We start from the raw sequence: 17,500 nt of genomic DNA on the forward strand, positions 1-17,500 counted from the left end.
TATATATATATATATATATATATATATATATATATACATACATATATGTACATATACATACATATATATATATATATATATATATATATATATATATATATATATATATATATATATATATATATATATATAGTCTAGTGTTGGCGAAGTGGTTAGGGTAGTGGCTTGCGATCCAAAAGGTCCTGAGTTCAAGCCCCATTGGCCGCTTGAATTAATACACACCGGGAGGTTGACTAAGCCTGTCATCCTTCCGAGGTCGGCGAAGTGAGTACCAGTGTACTGGACCCAGTGTATGCCCCGGTTAGAATAGGTGTACCATATCCCTGTGTCATAAGAGGCGACCAGGGTTGCGTCAGGAAGGGCATCCGGCGTAAAACCTGTGCCAAATCATTATGCGGATCATAATGGATGACCCGCTGTGGCGACCCCTAACGGGAGCAGCCGAAAGAAGAAGATATATATATAGGTATATATATAGGTATATATATATATATATATATATATATATATATATATATATAGGTATATATATATATATATATATATATAGGTATATATATATATATATATATATATATATATATATATATATATATATATATATATATATATATATATATATATATATATATATATATATATATATATATATATATATATATATATATATATATATATATATATATATATATATATATATATATATATATATATATATATATATATATATATATATATATATATATATATATATATATATATATATATATATATATATATATATATATATATATATATATATATATATATATATATATATATATATATATATATATATATATATATATATATATATATATATATATATATATATATATATATATATATATATATATATATATATAGGTATATATATATATATATATATATATATATATATATATATATATATATATAGATATATATATATATATATATATATATATATATATATATATATATCTATATATATATAGGTATATATATATATATATATATATATATATATATATATATATATATATATATAGGTATATATATAGGTATATATATAGGTATATATATATATATAGGTATATATATTTTGCCCTTTGCAAAGGCATTCGATATCTGACAATTTGGAACGACATTCATCACAAGCATGGATATCAACACGAGTGTGCACACAATGGAGCTCGTACCGCAGAATCAAAACAATGTACCATACTTCTGTGCACACGATTGGGATGCTGCACTGGCTGCTTTCAAGGAAAAAAAGGTGCGCCTTCCAATATTGTCGGCTGCATTGCCCCAGATCATGTTGAGAGTGGGCCCAGTGGTCGCCTGGGGAGTTGTATTAGGTTTGATGGTCCAATGTCGGGAAAGTGTTGTGTACCTGCAATGGATATGTTCTCGTTTTCCCAGTCGAGACGACAGCACAACAGAGCGAGCTGAACAGCTGCAGCCGGGATGACATCTAGCCGGTCAGAGTGCACAGCGTCCAGCATTGCAAAGCATTTTCTCGGGCCTATGTAGCACTTGTGTTGCATTTGCAAAGCTGCTGTTCCAGCACCTGGGCCTGTATGCAGCATTGTGTGGCACGTGCAAAGAACAGTGCAAACAGGGATGGGATTGGCAAGTTCTGTGGACACGTTGGTTGCAACTCGGCAAAAGTACTGGATATCGGCCAATTTGGAACTAGATATCCAATGGCTCTGTATCTTTCTGGTTCTTGGGGAAAGTGGCCGATGCGTTACCTAATGCCGGTGTGAAAGTCTGCTCTTGCCACGGCAAAGGCTTCCGGCACCGCAGTAAGGACGATTGAGGAGTTCCTCGTATTGCCAAAAAGTGGGGATCAAACTTGTGTCATGTAGGTGTGGAAGATGTTGGTTGTGCTCATGTGGGGGAAGTGATGCTCAAGCTCTTGCACTTGGCTCAATGCAACTTGTGCGAGACAGCGAGCAAGACATACTGTCACTGCAATGAAGATTGATGCATTCTGCCCTGGCCAGACAGTTCTGCATTCCAACGCTGCACGGGTGCTACCTGGCCAGTGCGTTGGGGTAGTTTGGGCCACATGGCCAGTGCGTTGCGATGGCATCAGTGTATGTACTACTTATGTTGCCAGCATGAGCCTCGTGTTGCTTGCAAAAAAATAATAAAAATAAAAAATTTAAAAAAAAGGGTGTGGAGTGTACAGAGGTGGACATCCTTGCAGAGAGTGTCGCTACTCAGCATGTGGACTTTCTTTCTGAATCCTAGGTTGCGATGGCTCATTTCAGCACAGCCCATGTGGCCTTGTTTTTTGCCTTGTTGGCACATAGTTGTAAATGTTCGCAGAAACATTGGCTGCTCGAGCAGGGATGGGTTGGCCTGCAGCTGGGCCTTAGCAAAGGGGTTGAAAGGAGTACCACTACCCGTGGATCTGGAATGTGTACTTCTGGGCGTCTCGGCATGTGTATGTGCTGTAGGCAAATGTGGAACTCACTTTCTGGGGGGAAAGGCCTCGAGCTTTGCACAATCCTTGTTTTTTACGGTGTTTGCCGGCAGCACTTGCATGGTTTGTCGTCGTTCCAGCTGTGCCATGTCACGGTCGGCGGTGTCGTACTCTGTGCAGGCATCGTATGCTTACTTGTCGGCAGCAAGCACAGCCTGGAACTGCTCATCCACAGGACTTTGGGCCAGAAACTTGACCAGTTTTGCTCTGCAATATCCGTGGGGGCCAAACGGTGTGTCAAAGCCATCCAGAACAAGAGAATGGGGCGTATGTGGTGTCAAAGAAGTAGAATGGATTCCTACCTTCCGTTGTGCTGGGGTAACAGGCACTTATTTTTTGGGTGGGCGAGAATATTCACCATATCAGACGGCACCCAACACAGCATAGTATTGTTTTCTGGCCAGCCTGGGTGTGATCCACCTCCGTTCCGAGAACGCTCGAAACAGACACTGCCAGTATGGACTAATTTTACGACCTGTATGTGTTCTTGGGCAGGTTTTGGAACTCCAGAAGTTGGATATGGGCCGGCTCAAAAGAACGGCTCAGGTTGGTCCGCAATTCGAGCAGCTTGTTGGAGTTATTGCTGCGGAACTCTTGGCTGGCCTGTTTGAACGGCTCCCAACAGCGTTGGATCTTTTCTTCTTGGCCTTTGCCTCCACGAGTTGTTTGGTGACTTGGGGCCTTCGGGCCACAATCTGCTGCCAGTGTTCTTCCATTTATTTCTGGACTTGTTCCCTGCGTTGGGTAACCCAGTCATGGCAGTTGTTTTCTTCCAGAAGCAGGACCTCTTCTGCCAGCTTTGCTTGGCAGTTGCGTGAGGACAAGAGGGGTAGTCCGCGGTCCGTTCTCTTGACTGGAACCTCCCTCGTTTGAGAAGGGCAACAGCTTGTGATTGCCATTCCACACCATTCCATCACCAGCACACAAATACGGTGTCTGCCATGGGGCGTTCTCCACTCGGGGATTGAGGCTGCTCTCCCTCCGCAGCGGCTGTGTGGTAAACAAATGGTATTTTGCGACAGGACAGATAGGTGCCACCCCTTAAACTTTTGGAAGGTCCGTAGCATGGAGTGCACACCCTCGTTGTCCTGGTCCAGCACCAATGTATGCATTGGCAGGCTTACAAATCCAAAAGCAGACTCCCATAGTCACAGGTAACTGTTCTCAAGGGTTTGTAGAGCCTGGTCTTTGTACTGCTTGGATACACCACACAGGCACCCAGTGCAAGTGTGGGCCCCAGTATATTGCATACAAGGTCTTCGTTTGCTTTGACAGCATGACCATATTGCAGTGCATGGCCGCCACCAAAGCCTCTCAGCTTCACCAGGGGTTGGGCCCAGAAATAGCTGCTGGAACAGCTAGATAAAGCATGCACATACTAGATCGCTTCCCAAGCCCACACAAGACAAGCTTCCAATGGTAGTAGCCTGGATAGCGATACCTCAATGTGGAAAAAGCCCTGGGCTTATATGTTGGTGTGGGCGAGGGTCTCCCCCAACCACTTGTAGTAGATGGCCACATTGTTTCCCAGGGCTTCATACATGCCAGCACACTCCATATGGCAGACAAACTTTTTGTCGTATTTTCCACATGGGGGCTACCTCAGCAGGAACGAATACAGTGTTGTCCCACCTAGTCCTCATTGTCCACATTCTGTTTGCAATCTCGTCCAGTGGCAGGTCCAGGTCTGGGGGATGGAAGTTGTGATTCTCCACGAGATCGTCCAACAGTGCCTGCCTGTTTAGACACCCCGAGAAGCCCTGTGCCGCATACATGGCGTACAGACCCATGCCATCATTTCGTAGGTCTTCCTGAAAGTTGGACAACTTGGCAAAGAGCTTCTCCAGTGGAATGTCGGCTGCATCCAGCTTCACAACCACTATAGCCTTTGGTTCAGGTTTTTAGGGGTTCTTCCCGCAATACACCTCCAAGACGTGCCGGTCATGGTTCAGAATTGTCGAGATGGTTTCGTGGTAGATGGCGTCACCATTGCCTCTGTACGGACATGTGGAGACAATCCGCACGAAGCTCGGCAGATGCTGCATGGGCTCGAATGCCTGCCAGGAAGGCCTTTCCAATGGCACCTGCAGCAGATACTGCGCTACCCCCTGCCTTGGTGTGTGCCACCTGGGCCTCAGAAAGCAAACTCCACAGGAAGATGTTGTCGACAAAGACCACAGGGACTGGCTGTAGCTCGGTACGAAGCTCAACCGGGCGGCAAGCCGGAAGATAGTCCACATCTGCGATGTTGCTGGCAAGGTTGCCTTCACAGACATTCTGCAGCAGGATGGGGCGATCCATGCACTCGCCAACGGAGCGTAGACCCATGTCTTTTGCACTTGCATATTTCTTGACTATTGGGTAGCTGTAGCCAAAACATAGGTTTCCAATACCCCTGGAATTTTGTTGGTCTAATTGCTTGTTTGTTGGAGTTACAACTACCAATATGTAGGAGGCAGAAAATATTGGTGTTTACATGAGCCCCACCAATGGCGAGGAAAGAGGAAGGTCTTTCCACCCGCTCATCATTTATACTCCCATTCGATGGGCAAATTGAGTACATACCCTTAGCCATTACACAAGACTAGCCTCTGCTAGAAGAAGTCTTCTTCCTCATTGTAGAAACTCTGCCGGACAATGTATCGTTGTTTTCCTTCCATAATCGCCAAGCGTTGCAGGGTCGGTCATGTCGCTTGGTTATACATAGCTGAGGATAGTGTAGTCGGGTGCTGTACCTACCGGTCCGACGAGAGAGACGACATATCTCGAACAAACCTCTGTGTTATAGGATTCTCAGGATTTTTGGCTGCATGTCAAAGCAAATCTATCGGCCCACCAATGGTATGAAGGTCTGTTCCGGGAAGACACCAGCGAAAAGAAGTGGGACCTATGGATACAAAAACAGGGGATAAGGAGATATCTTCAGGAGCAGTTTCATGGGCAGTGGCAGTGTTCGACAAACGGGTGAGCCAAACTTAGGTCCCCAGGGTGATCAGGAGTGTTGGCGACGAGCAGGAGAACCTTCAATGCCAGGTTTTGTTCCATCAGGTACCTCTCTAGCTGAGAGACAAAACAGTTATGGAACCAGTCCATGAAAATTGCTGCTGTCACCCACGCCTTCCTGTTGGCCCTCCAAAACACAGGCAGTGAGTGCTTGTTCTTGCCCTTGAGAGCACGCAGGTTCAGAGAACGGGAGAGCATCATGAGCTTCGTCATAGTCCCCTTTTGCGTTTACACAGAGAAGAGATGCCTGGTTCTTTGCGACCTTGAATCCCAATGCTGTCCCCTCGTGCTTCGATATAAAAAAACAAAAACAAATGGCATTGGAGATAATGGTCAAGTGAAAAAGTCAAGAAAGTCTCATTCATTGGAGGTGAAATAAAAAAAAATTGAGATTGGTTTGATTGAGATGAGCACAGCATTGATATTCAAAGAGAGATGGGACTTCTTGATTCTGGAGTGAGAACCATTCGTGACAATCGTGACAAAATCCGTAAGAGCACTCAGACAACAACGAATCTCAGTGTAACCAGAACCGCAAGATCGCGGCCTGATGTTATTGAGAAAATGGCGAAGATGCGGACCACGTGGAGAGAGCATCAGAACTAACAGAACATGCCCTTGTTTTTCATTTTTTCAGAACAAACAGATTTTCGTTCAGTCCATTATGGCTGCCAGACCATGTGCCCCATTGATGATTCTGAACACCCTGATATCCCTAACGCTTGGAGAACATGTAGGTGAAGTTTCCCCTCAGTCTGTCAAGCTGTTCTGGAGAAGAGGATTTTTAAAGGTCTATTCTTCAAAAACTCATAGCTGCCAAACCATGTGACCTATGACATCAGAGGTGAAGACCTTTTTGTTCCTTCTGGATGGCAGTCATATTTGTAAAGTTTTCCCTCGATCTGTTCAGCCGTTTCGGAGAAGATGATTTTTGAAGATTTTTATGTTTAAAAAAAATATGGCTGCCGAACCATGTGGTCAATGACGTCATCAAATTGCTTTTCCCCATATAATTTAGCCTGAGATGACCCTCAAAAATTTTCATACAAATCGGAGAAAGCGTTTTACATATGCAATTATGACGTCACAACAAAGCCACCCTTGACATTATTACAGAAAAAAAAATACAATTAATCACTTATTTCCCATTGGGAGTACTTCAAATGTGCCAAGTTTCAATTTTTTTCCATGGAGCAGTTTCGGAGATACACAGGTCCAATGTTTTTCCTCATTTCCAACATTGCTGCCACACCACATGACCGATGACATCATAATTATCGTTGAAACATTCATGAGGAGTCACACCAATGGTGAAAATTTTCTGTCAATCGGATAAGCGGTTGCAGTGAAAACAGAAAATTAGTACAGATGTACGTAGGCGGACAACCCAAAAACATAACGCCCCCGGCGACTTCGTAAACGAAGGAAAAAAAACCTGCCTAATCCCTCAATGCATATTGACCAATAAACCCATTACACATAAGGGAAGCGCTATCCAAAACGAATTATAACAAAATAAATATATTTGTGTGCCATTGCCTTGGGGAATGACGGTTTCGCAGAACCTTCACAATATTAAACCAAGATGGCAGATGCCAGCCCATTTTCAGTGGAGGAGAACCTGATAGCAGTGGTGTGGTACAAGAGGAGAAACACAAACAATGGTAAAAACAAATCTTGCATAAGGAGCTTAAACCTTGTCCTGGGACTTATGGCTCACCCTGTAGATTTCCCATCATGCATTGCATTTCTTCACTCAACTACTTTGCATTATTTTAAGATAAAACATTGTCATTAAAACTGGTAGTGTCGACCCTATAGGATCATTGTCCTAATCAGAGGATAAGTGCAGTTTTTGCTTACCCGGAGGAAGGCCATTAGGTCTTTCAAAGCAGGCATGTGGAGATGCTCGAGCTGAATCTTCAATGACCTTACAGTTGGAATGATGTTCTCCACATAATTTCGTTTTTGAACCTTCAACAGTCAAGGCACATATGTTCACATCTCACACCGTGACAATGCAGTTCACAAGCATAAAACCCATTAATAGCATGAAACGTTACTAGTATGTCCTATAAACTTCTTGCAGCCAAGTTTTTCACCTGTGAAATGAGCTTTTTCTGTGCGACCTGCATCACAGCATGTGCCATCGCCAGCTCTCCCTCTTCTGGAATTTCTTCTTCAGCAGCATGTCCATGCCCTGTACTCAGCTTGATCTCACGACTGCCAAGAATTTGAAATATATCGGAGAGTAGCTGACCTGCCTCTGCATCCAGGGGAATTGGGCCATCCACAAACGCACCTGTTGAACGGCAGCAGTAAATAGATCAGAGAAAGAAAAGAAAGGGCAATGAAAGTGAGGGGGGGGAAGAAAGCGAGGGGGGGGAAGAAAGCGAGGGGGGAAGAAAGCGAGGGGGAGAAGAAAGCGAGGGGGAGAAGAAAGCGAGGGGGAGAAGAAAGCGAGGGGGGGAAGAAAGCGAGGGGGGGGAAGAAAGCGAGGGGGGGAAGAAAGCGAGGGGGAGAAGAAAGCGAGGGGGGAGAAGAAAGCGAGGGGGAAGAAAGCGAGGGGGAAGAAAGCGAGGGGGAAGAAAGCGAGGGGGAAGAAAGCGAGGGGGAAGAAAGCGAGGGGGGAAGAAAGCGAGGGGGAAGAAGCGAGGGGAAGAAGCGAGGGGGAAGAAAGCGAGGGGGAAGAAGCGGGGGAAGAAGCGAGGGGAGAAGCGAGGGGGGGAGAAAGCGAGGGGGGGAGAAAGCGAGGGGGGGAGAAAGCGAGGGGGGAGAAAGCGAGGGGGGAGAAAGCGAGGGGGGAGAAAGCGAGGGGGGAGAAAGCGAGGGGGGAGAAAGCGAGGGGGAGAAAGCGAGGGGGAGAAAGCGAGGGGGGAGAAAGCGAGGGGGGAGAAAGCGAGGGGGGAGAAAGCGAGGGGGGAGAAAGCGAGGGGGGAAAAGCGAGGGGGGAGAAAGCGAGGGGGGAAGAAAGCGAGGGGGGAAGAAAGCGAGGGGGGAGAAAGCGAGGGGGGAAGAAAGCGAGGGGGGAAGAAAGCGAGGGGGGAAGAAAGCGAGGGGGGAAGAAAGCGAGGGGGAAGAAAGCGAGGGGGGAAGAAAGCGAGGGGGAAGAAATGAGGGGGGAAGAAAGCGAGGGGGAAGAAAGCGAGGGGGGAAGAAAGCGAGGGGGAAGAAAGCGAGGGGGGAAGAAAGCGAGGGGGGAAGAAAGCGAGGGGGGAAGAAAGCGAGGGGGGAAGAAAGCGAGGGGGGAAGAAAGCGAGGGGGGAAGAAAGCGAGGGGGGAAGAAAGCGAGGGGGAAGAAAGCGAGGGGGGAAGAAAGCGAGGGGGGAAGAAAGCGAGGGGGGAGAAAGCGAGGGGGAGAAAGCGAGGGGGGAGAAAGCGAGGGGGAGAAAGCGAGGGGGGAGAAAGCGAGGGGGAGAAAGCGAGGGGGAGCGGGGGGGAGAAAGCGAGGGGGAGAAAGCGAGGGGGGAGAAAGCGAGGGGGGAGAAAGCGAGGGGGGAGAAAGCGAGGGGGGGAAGAAGCGAGGGGGGAAGCGAGGGGGGAGCGAGGGGAAGGGAGCGAGGGGGGAAGAAAGCGAGGGGGGGGGAGAAAGCGAGGGGGAAGCGAGGGAAGAAGCGAGGGGGAAAGCGAGGGGAAGAAGCGAGCGAGAAGCGGGGGGGGGGCGGGGGAAGAAAGCGAGCGGGGAAGAAAGCGAGAGGGGAGCGAGGGGGAGAAAGCGAGGGGGAGAAAGCGAGGGGGGAGAAAGCGAGGGGGGAGAAAGCGAGGGGAGAAAGCGAGGGGGGAGAAAGCGAGGGGGAGAAAGCGAGGGGGGAGAAAGCGAGGGGGGAGAAAGCGAGGGGGGAGAAAGCGAGGGGGAGAAAGCGAGGGGGGAGAAAGCGAGGTGGGAGAAAGCGAGGGGGAGAAAGCGAGGGGGGAAGAAAGCAAGGAGGGAGAAAGCGAGGGGGGAGAAAGCAAGGAGGGAGAAAGCGAGGAGGGGAGAAAGCGAGAGGGGAAACGAGGGGGGAGGAGAAAGCGAGGGGAGGGAGAAAGCGAGGGGGAGGGAGAAAGCGAGGGGGAGGGAGAAAGCGAGGGGGAGGGAGAAAGCGAGGAGGAGGGAGAAAGCGAGGGGGGAGGGAGAAAACGAGGTGGGAGGGATAGATAGATGATGAACAGGCATTCAAAAATATGAGTGAGGAATAGACCGGCAGCCCAGATAGTTTTGATCATACGAATGAGGTACCAATATCTGAGTACAGGGGGTTTTAGGGAGTAACCTGACATATGCAGATATGGATTTCTGCCGGGCAGCACCCGCTGCATGTGGCCCCTGGGGACCCTCAAAGTGGCCCTTAAAATGGGCTCGATCAATCATTGGAGGTACCAGTTAAAACCAGGTTTAAATGAACAAGTACATCCCCCAGAGTGTAGAATGGCCCATGCAAGAAAAATTGTCCGCTGCATAAGGGTCGCCAGAAGCCCAAAAAGGGTCCAAAATTTTTGGCAAGATCAAACATTGGAGGTACCACCTAAAACCAGGTTTAAATGAACAAGTACATCCCCCAGAGTGTAGAATGGCCCATGCAAGGAACTTTGTCCGCTGCATAAGGGTCGCCAGAAGCCCCTTAAGTTGGCCCTTTCGAAGAATTTGAGCAAAATAAAAATTAAGGTTTAAATGAAGAAGTATTTCACCGGGTATATAATTAAATGGCCCTGCCACCCATCTCCCCAATAATGAATGAGGCGCCCAAAATTCCAAAATATTTTGCAATTTTTTTCTTGTTTTGGCGCATCGAATGGCCGCGGCCTCTTAGCTCATACCCTAACCACCCCCCTCCCCAGTAGCCTCGAGTCACGTACCAGGCATATGCATGCGGGGCGCAGTAATTTGGTCACGGTAAAACGGTCACAAGGTAATTTGGTCACAAGGTAATTTGGTCACGGTATTATTATTATTATTCACTGCATTTAAGGCCAGTAAGGCCCAAGAGCAGTAATAAACAATTTCATTTCATGGCCGGCGAACCTTGTTGGCATAATGACGTATTGACCAAGTTTGCTGACTACTATAATGGAATCGGAATTTAAAAGTTGAGAGAGACAGAATCGATTCCATTATAGTCGTCAGCAAACTTGGTCAATACGTCATTATGTCAACAAGATTCGCCGGCCATGAAATTAAAATGTTTATTACTGCTCTTGGGCCTTACTGGCCTTAAATGCAGTGAATAATAAATAATAATAATAATAATAATAATACAGTGACCAAATTACCTTGTGACCGAATTCCCTTGTGACCGTTTTACCGTGACCAAATTACCTTGTGACCGTTTTACCGTGACCAAATTACCTACATTCTATGCATGCATGTAGCACGCATACGCTTGTCTACCTGTGTGAGGCTAGCGGGAGCGTCCACGACACGAAACGACTTTTGCTTTTTGGGTCACTCGCACACGGGCAGCTGACAGCAACAGTAGCATGAGTACAGGTCATCTGAGTGAGTATTTTTCTTCATCCATTGTTCTTCATCCAGGAGGGGGGGAGGGGCGGGGGGGCGTAGGGGTGTGTGTCGGGGGGGGGGTGTGGACACCGTACATTCACATCAGTCGCTTTTAAGATCCACACATATAAACACTATGGGGGTGTATGTGGGGGGTAGGGTGGGGTGAGGTGTGGTTAGGTGTGGTGTGGACACCGTACAAACTGTTGGGTAGAAACAGACCAATCCTACACCTCGATCAATTAATCACCCTGTCAGAATGCGTTTCAAACATCAGAATCGACCATTTTCATTGCTAATGCAAGCTGTCTCCTACGAGTCAGAACTAGAAACGGACTATAGTCCCATGGCTGGCGCGAAGACTCGCTATGCCTCCGTGCTATGAGATTCAGGTCATCCACTGTCATCTCTTTCTGGAACGTACGAGATGCTTGATGTTTTTTTTTAATAGTTTATATTTATTTCAGAAGGCATGTGCAGATCTGACAAGAATGGATCATGATAATTTCGATGTTGTACCACTCCAGGTATGTCCCAAGATGCATGCCACGAAGTTGGTTCACTTGTATGAATTAATCGATCCCACTAACCCAGGTGTAGTTGTAATAGACCTATAAGGCATTGAAATATTGTAGCCTACACGTACATCCTTCACATCAGAAATGTTTGCTCTGCTCAGGCCTGATGTTTTCATTCTGTTTGAGGTAACACACAGGCCTACCCCGGGCAGTGATGGCAACCACGTTAGCCGTAAAGCATCTCATCAGGTCTGTATCATTTTGCAAGTGGACTTGGCTTATTCATTTCCTTTAAAATTCAACCATAAAAATTGCTGTAGATGTAGATGTAGCTGCCTACTAATGTTTTCATTCTGTTTTAGGTAACAGACAGGCCTACCCCGGGCAGTGATGGCAACCACGTTAGCCGGAAAGCATCTCATCAGGTCTGTATCATTTTCAAGTCAAAAAGCCACGGTGACCCACTGAAAGTGTTCAATGACAGAACGTGGGCTTTATTCAAGAGAGCAGCTGAACTTTTACTTAAGTCTGATCGATACAGAGATATTACAACAGAAGTTAATCTGCAGCAAGAGAAGGGTAATGCAGTGTACCATACTAAATGTCACAAAAATGACACTGCTGTGAAAAGACCGTCATCAACTTCCGAGAGCGAACCTCCCTCTAAAAAACCCGAGACACGACGCAGAAGCTCGCTGCCACCATCTGATACGAAGGGTTTGTTGAGGGGCTCATGCATCTTCTGTCCTGTATTGCGGAAGACCATAAACCAGAAGGTGGAGCCGTTGACAGAGTGCCTTACAAAAGACGGGTGTGATGCCATATTTGCAGCAGCTCCAAGAAGTAGCAATGAGCGGGTCAAAGCTTTAGTTAGAAGTGGGATTGATATGATTGCGAAAGAAGCTCAGTACCATAAGTCATGCCGTCGTGAATATTTCAAGGAGGCTGAGGGGGCTGCACCAAAAAATGCAGACGTTTCAAACAGGCAGTTGCCTTTCAAGACATTCAACACTATTTCAGCACTAATCGAGACAGAGGTGATTGGGAATCGTCGGGCAATGCTTGCAACTTCAATTCTCGAACTCAATAAAGCAGATTATCTAAGTGCAGGAGGGACAGTAGACGGTATCGAAGGTTACGCGGTACAGGTTTTGATGAACAAAATCAAAGACAAATTCGGGGAGAAAATTGCCACATCCGTTTACAACCATCGGAAGGGAAATTTCATGTACAGTTCTGGTATGTCTGATGATGCAAGAGCAAGCCTACGTGATGATGATGAGAAGCACCTCCACATGATACGCACTGCAGCACTTCATCTTCGCGCTGTAATATAGGCGATGCCCAGGTGGAAAACACCGACTGCAACATCTGTAGAGACATTCAAGGCATGTTCACCTGATCTCCCAGAAGAAGTGTTGCTGTTTTACAGAACACTCCTTTGTGGCCTTCGTGAGCCTTCTGGTGATGATAACAGAGAAACTGTTCAGAGAAAGGTAATGGCTACGTCATCAGAAGAAGTTTATAATGTATCAAGGGGTTCAGTGCAGCCTTGGAAGCACATAGTGCTTGGGTTAGGACTGGGGACTTTAACCGGCTCCAAACTGATCCTGCGTATCCTGAACCGGCTGGGAAACTGCCTCAGTTATGATGAGGTCAAGGCGTTAGAGACAGAGTTTGCATTTTCGGCTGAGGAGAACGAACGAGATGCACCTGATGGTGTAGAACTAAATCCCAACCATGGCACAGGGCTGGCATGGGATAACTATGATGTGAACATGGAAACCATCGATGGGAAAGACACCATGCATGCCACTGCTGGGATTTGAACCCGGACCTCTGGATTGTGGATCAACCGACTAACCCACCATGCTACGAGGCTTTTGTGGTACTAGTCTGGCTCCCAAGCATACATAAAGGTTAACCTTTTGCATGTGGATTTTTATTACAATAAAGAATACAATAAAAAATTACCCCCATGTGGGGGTGACGGTCATCTCTATAATACCACAAGTTCTCAATGTTCAGTTATGACCAAAGACTACTGCGCAGCTCGAACTGCACAGTTTGGTTAAAGATGACTCGGCATTTTGGCGTGCACGCACGAAATTATATTTTGAAAATAAATGCCGACGTTTACATTTCGGGTTTTGAAACTTTTGCACCTTCGGCGGAAAATGTATAAATATACAAGCATGAGTTCCTGTTACTAGGGTGTAGTGTTCTCGGGTCAGGAGGGATTTTTGGCCAACTTTAAAGTCACGTGACGCGAAAATGAAAGCGAATATCGAAAATCCGGCCAAACCAAATCTAGATATTGTCCCATAGATTCATATGCCACAATCAAATTCAAGATAACTTAAGAAATGTGGGAGATAGATTTTGAAAATCGTCATTTTGCAACTACATGAAGCAGTTTTTGCAAAATTCAGTCACGTGACGTGTATGTATTTGAAGATATCGGTATTCTTTTGAATGGACATGAAAGACAAGGTCAGCTGCTATGCAATGACACCATTCACTAACTTTTACCATGCCCAGTAGAGAATATATAGCCTCCTGAAGGTAGGGCAGTTTTTGCAAACTTTGAAGTCACATGACGCGAAAACGAAAGCGAAATTCGAAAATCCGTCCTGACCAAATTTAGATATTGTCCCATACATTCATATGCCACAATGAAATTCAAGATCGCTTGAGAAATGTAGGAGGAGATAGATTTTGAAAATCATCATTTTCGCATTTTTTGCCAACTTTGAAGTCACGTGACACGAAAACGAAAGCGAATATCGAAAATCCGGCCCGACCAAATTTAGATATTGTCCCATAGATTCATATGCTACAATCAAATTCAAGATTGCTTGAGAAATGGCGGAGGAGATCGAATTTGAAAATCGTCATTTTCGCAACTTCAGAGGCCGCGTGACCTTGACCTTGAAAGTCATACCATCGTGTACGTCTCATCGACCTCTATCAGGATCACTAATGACCAGATCTCCCGCTTCAACTTCAGAGTGAACGGAAGGACATCGACACCCATATTATGAGGTCATGCTCGAAGAGATGACCTAAAAAGGTCGGAGTTTGGTCATTATTTTTACCAACCTCGAATACAGTTCAGGGCCTTGACGTTTGACCTACACATCCTCTCCCGAAAGGCCAACATTTGCGGTGTCTGGTAGGGCCAACGCAGTGGACAATTTGTCTGGCATGGGGCATTCTATACTCTGTGGAGTGTACTTGTTCATTCTGGTTTTAAGTGGTACCGCCAATGTTTGATCTTGCTCAAGTTCCTCGAAAAGGCCAAATTAAGGGGTTTCTGGGAGGGTCAACGCAGTGGACAAAGTTTCTTGCATGGGTCATTCTACACTCTGGGTTATGTCCTAGTTCATTTAAACTAGGTTTTATCTGGTACCTCCAATGTTTGATCAAGCTCAAATTCTTCGAAAGGGCCAACTTGAGGGGCTTCTGGCAACCCTTATGCAGCGGACAAAGTTTCTTGCATGGGTCATTCTACACTCTGGGTTATGTCCTAGTTCATTTAAACTAGGTTTTATCTGGTACCTCCAATGTTTGATCAAGCTCAAATTCTTCGAAAGGGCCAACTTGAGGGGCTTCTGGCAACCCTTATGCAGCGGACAAAGTTTCTTGCATGGGCCATTCTACACTCTGGGGGATGTACTTGTTCATTTAAACCTGGTTTTAAGTGGTACCTCCAATGTTTGATCTAGCCCCAATTTTTGGACCCTTTTTGGGCTTCTGGCGACCCTTATGCAGAGGACAATTTTTCTTGCATGGGCCATTCTACACTCTGGGGGATGTACTTGTTCATTTAAACCTGGTTTTAACTGGTACCTCCAATGTTTGATCGAGCCCATTTTAAGGGCCACTTTGAGGGTCCCCAGGGGCCACACGCAGCGGGTGGTGCCCAGCAGAAATCCATATCTGCATATGTCAGGTTACTCCCTAAAACCCCCTGTACTCAGATATTGGTACCTCATTCGTATGATCAAAACTATCTGGGCTGCTGGTCTATTCCTCACTCATATTTTTGAATGCCTGTTCATCATCTATCTATAATTCCAGCAATGTGTGTGTGTCTGTGACCGCTGTTTCTCGACAACCACTGGTCCGATCTAATTGAAACTTGCCAGGAATATTGCTGGGGACCTGTGGGTGTGCCTTTTCAAAGTTTGATATTAATTGGACAAGTGGTTCCCAAGTTATGGCCATTTACTTACCAACCAATGACAGGACACGGTGCTATGATGTCATGAGTGTCGTCACAATTCTTTTTTTGCACGTACGGCCACGCACGTACAGGCATGCGAGAGTGAAGGAACGGCCTGTGTGGTTGTTGTTACTGGCACGCGGTTTGATAGTTTTTTTTTATTTTTTATTTTTTTTTTATTTGCACGTACGGCCACGCATGTACGGGCACACACAATGGAATCGGACGAAGCACGAGCTGCTCGCTTGACACGCGACGCTACGCGCGTGCCTTTTAAAGGTTTGATATTAATCGGACAAGTGGTTCCCAAGTTATGGCCATTTGTTTACCAAACCAATGACAGGACACGGTGCTATGAGGTCACGATTGACGTCACAATTCTTCTTCTTTTTTATTTATTTTATTTGCACGTATGGCCACGCACGTACGGGCACGCACTCGTAGCGACAAATTGCTGGGTATATTGCAATGCTTATAAACATCTGGAGACCTCAGCGTTCGTGGCTTTACATTTTGGGCGTCTCTGGGAGGTGTATGTTTAATGTTTTGCTGATTGCGTGCCAAACAAGCAGCTTAACGATAAAGTTGTTGCTTTCACTTTCCTCACTCATATTATTGATTGTCTGTTCATATCTACGAATCGCTGGGAACAATGGAATGCTTATAAACATCCGGAGATGTCAGCATTCGTGGCTTGACATTTTGGGCGTCTCCAGAAGGTGCATGTTTAACGTGTTGCGAATCACATGCCAAACAAGCCGTTTCCTTGGAGTGCTTGCTTGAGTGCTTAAGCCACTTGGCGAGCGCTCTCCAAACTGCTTGGTTGTTTGTTTCAGTCAAGTATCCGTGCTCTCAAAGGAACATATAAAGACGTACAATCACTGGGTACATTGCAATGCTTATAAACATCCGGAGATGTCAGCGTTCATGGCTTGACATTTTGGGCGTCTCCGGGAGAAGCATGTTTAACGTGTTGCTAATTGCCTGCCAAATTAGCCATTTCTTAACTGTTTCATTGGTCTGCTTGTTTGAATGCTTAAGCCACTTGGCGAGAACTTTCCAAGCTGCTTGGCTGTTCGTTTTGGTAAAGTATCCGTGCTCTCGAGGGAACATCGATTGAACAGATATATGTTTCCGCCTGCGTTGGCCTCTGCGGTGCCATGCGGTGCCGTGCAATTTTATTTTTACAGGATATCGTTTTGTTTAACCTTTTGTGCAATCTCCTAATACAGTGGTTTTCAAACTTCTTTTAGTGGCGACCCAATTTCAGAACCTCTCTACATCGCACGACCCAAAACATTCAAAACCCATTTCATAATATATATTATACAAGATAAGATTTCATATGACACAAGAACATTTACCGTTTACTTTATTCACCATCGTCATGTTTTCATAGACGAGTAAACGGAGAATAGCCGACAGTATCCAAATAGTACAGTTGAATGTTTCAGAAGTTTAGTCCGAATGACATTTAGATATATCAGTGAGAAGGATGAGCCTGTTTTTCAGAAACCAACTTCTCTATTCGTGGAGAAGTAGATGACAATACCAGGATCATATCATGCTCCCTTTCGAGGCGATTTCTGTACTTTGTTTCAATCACCACCATGGTGGAGAACGACTGCTAACAAAAGTATGAAGGATATGGCATGAGAACCTAATGGTGCGCCGTGACAGGGTCGGGTACGACGGCAGCATTTTACACCAGAATGTCGACAACGAATTCGTCCGCGCAAGAGCCTGCGCTCCTGAAT

At 45.9% G+C, this 17,500-nt stretch overlaps 1 protein-coding gene and 1 pseudogene across 2 annotated transcripts in view; one reads left to right on the top strand and one right to left on the bottom strand.

The window, feature by feature from the left end:
• Positions 1-17,500, bottom strand: part of NCAPD3 (non-SMC condensin II complex subunit D3) — a 248,830-nt gene that overhangs the window by 60,545 nt on the left and 170,785 nt on the right. For both annotated transcript variants that reach the window (XM_085893013.1, XM_085893010.1), the window contains exons 26-27: positions 7,621-7,820; positions 7,382-7,492 (exon numbers count right to left, since the gene is read on the bottom strand). In XM_085893013.1, coding sequence (XP_085749139.1) covers positions 7,382-7,492; positions 7,621-7,820 — 311 coding nt within the window. The remainder of the gene's footprint in view (positions 1-7,381; positions 7,493-7,620; positions 7,821-17,500) is intronic.
• LOC147035046 (uncharacterized) lies at positions 11,489-13,344 on the top strand (annotated as a pseudogene).

This window comes from Eptatretus burgeri, chromosome 1 (genome assembly GCF_056783735.1).
Source record: "Eptatretus burgeri isolate ZD-2024b chromosome 1, Ebu_testis_v1, whole genome shotgun sequence".
NCBI lineage: Eukaryota > Metazoa > Chordata > Myxini > Myxiniformes > Myxinidae > Eptatretus > Eptatretus burgeri.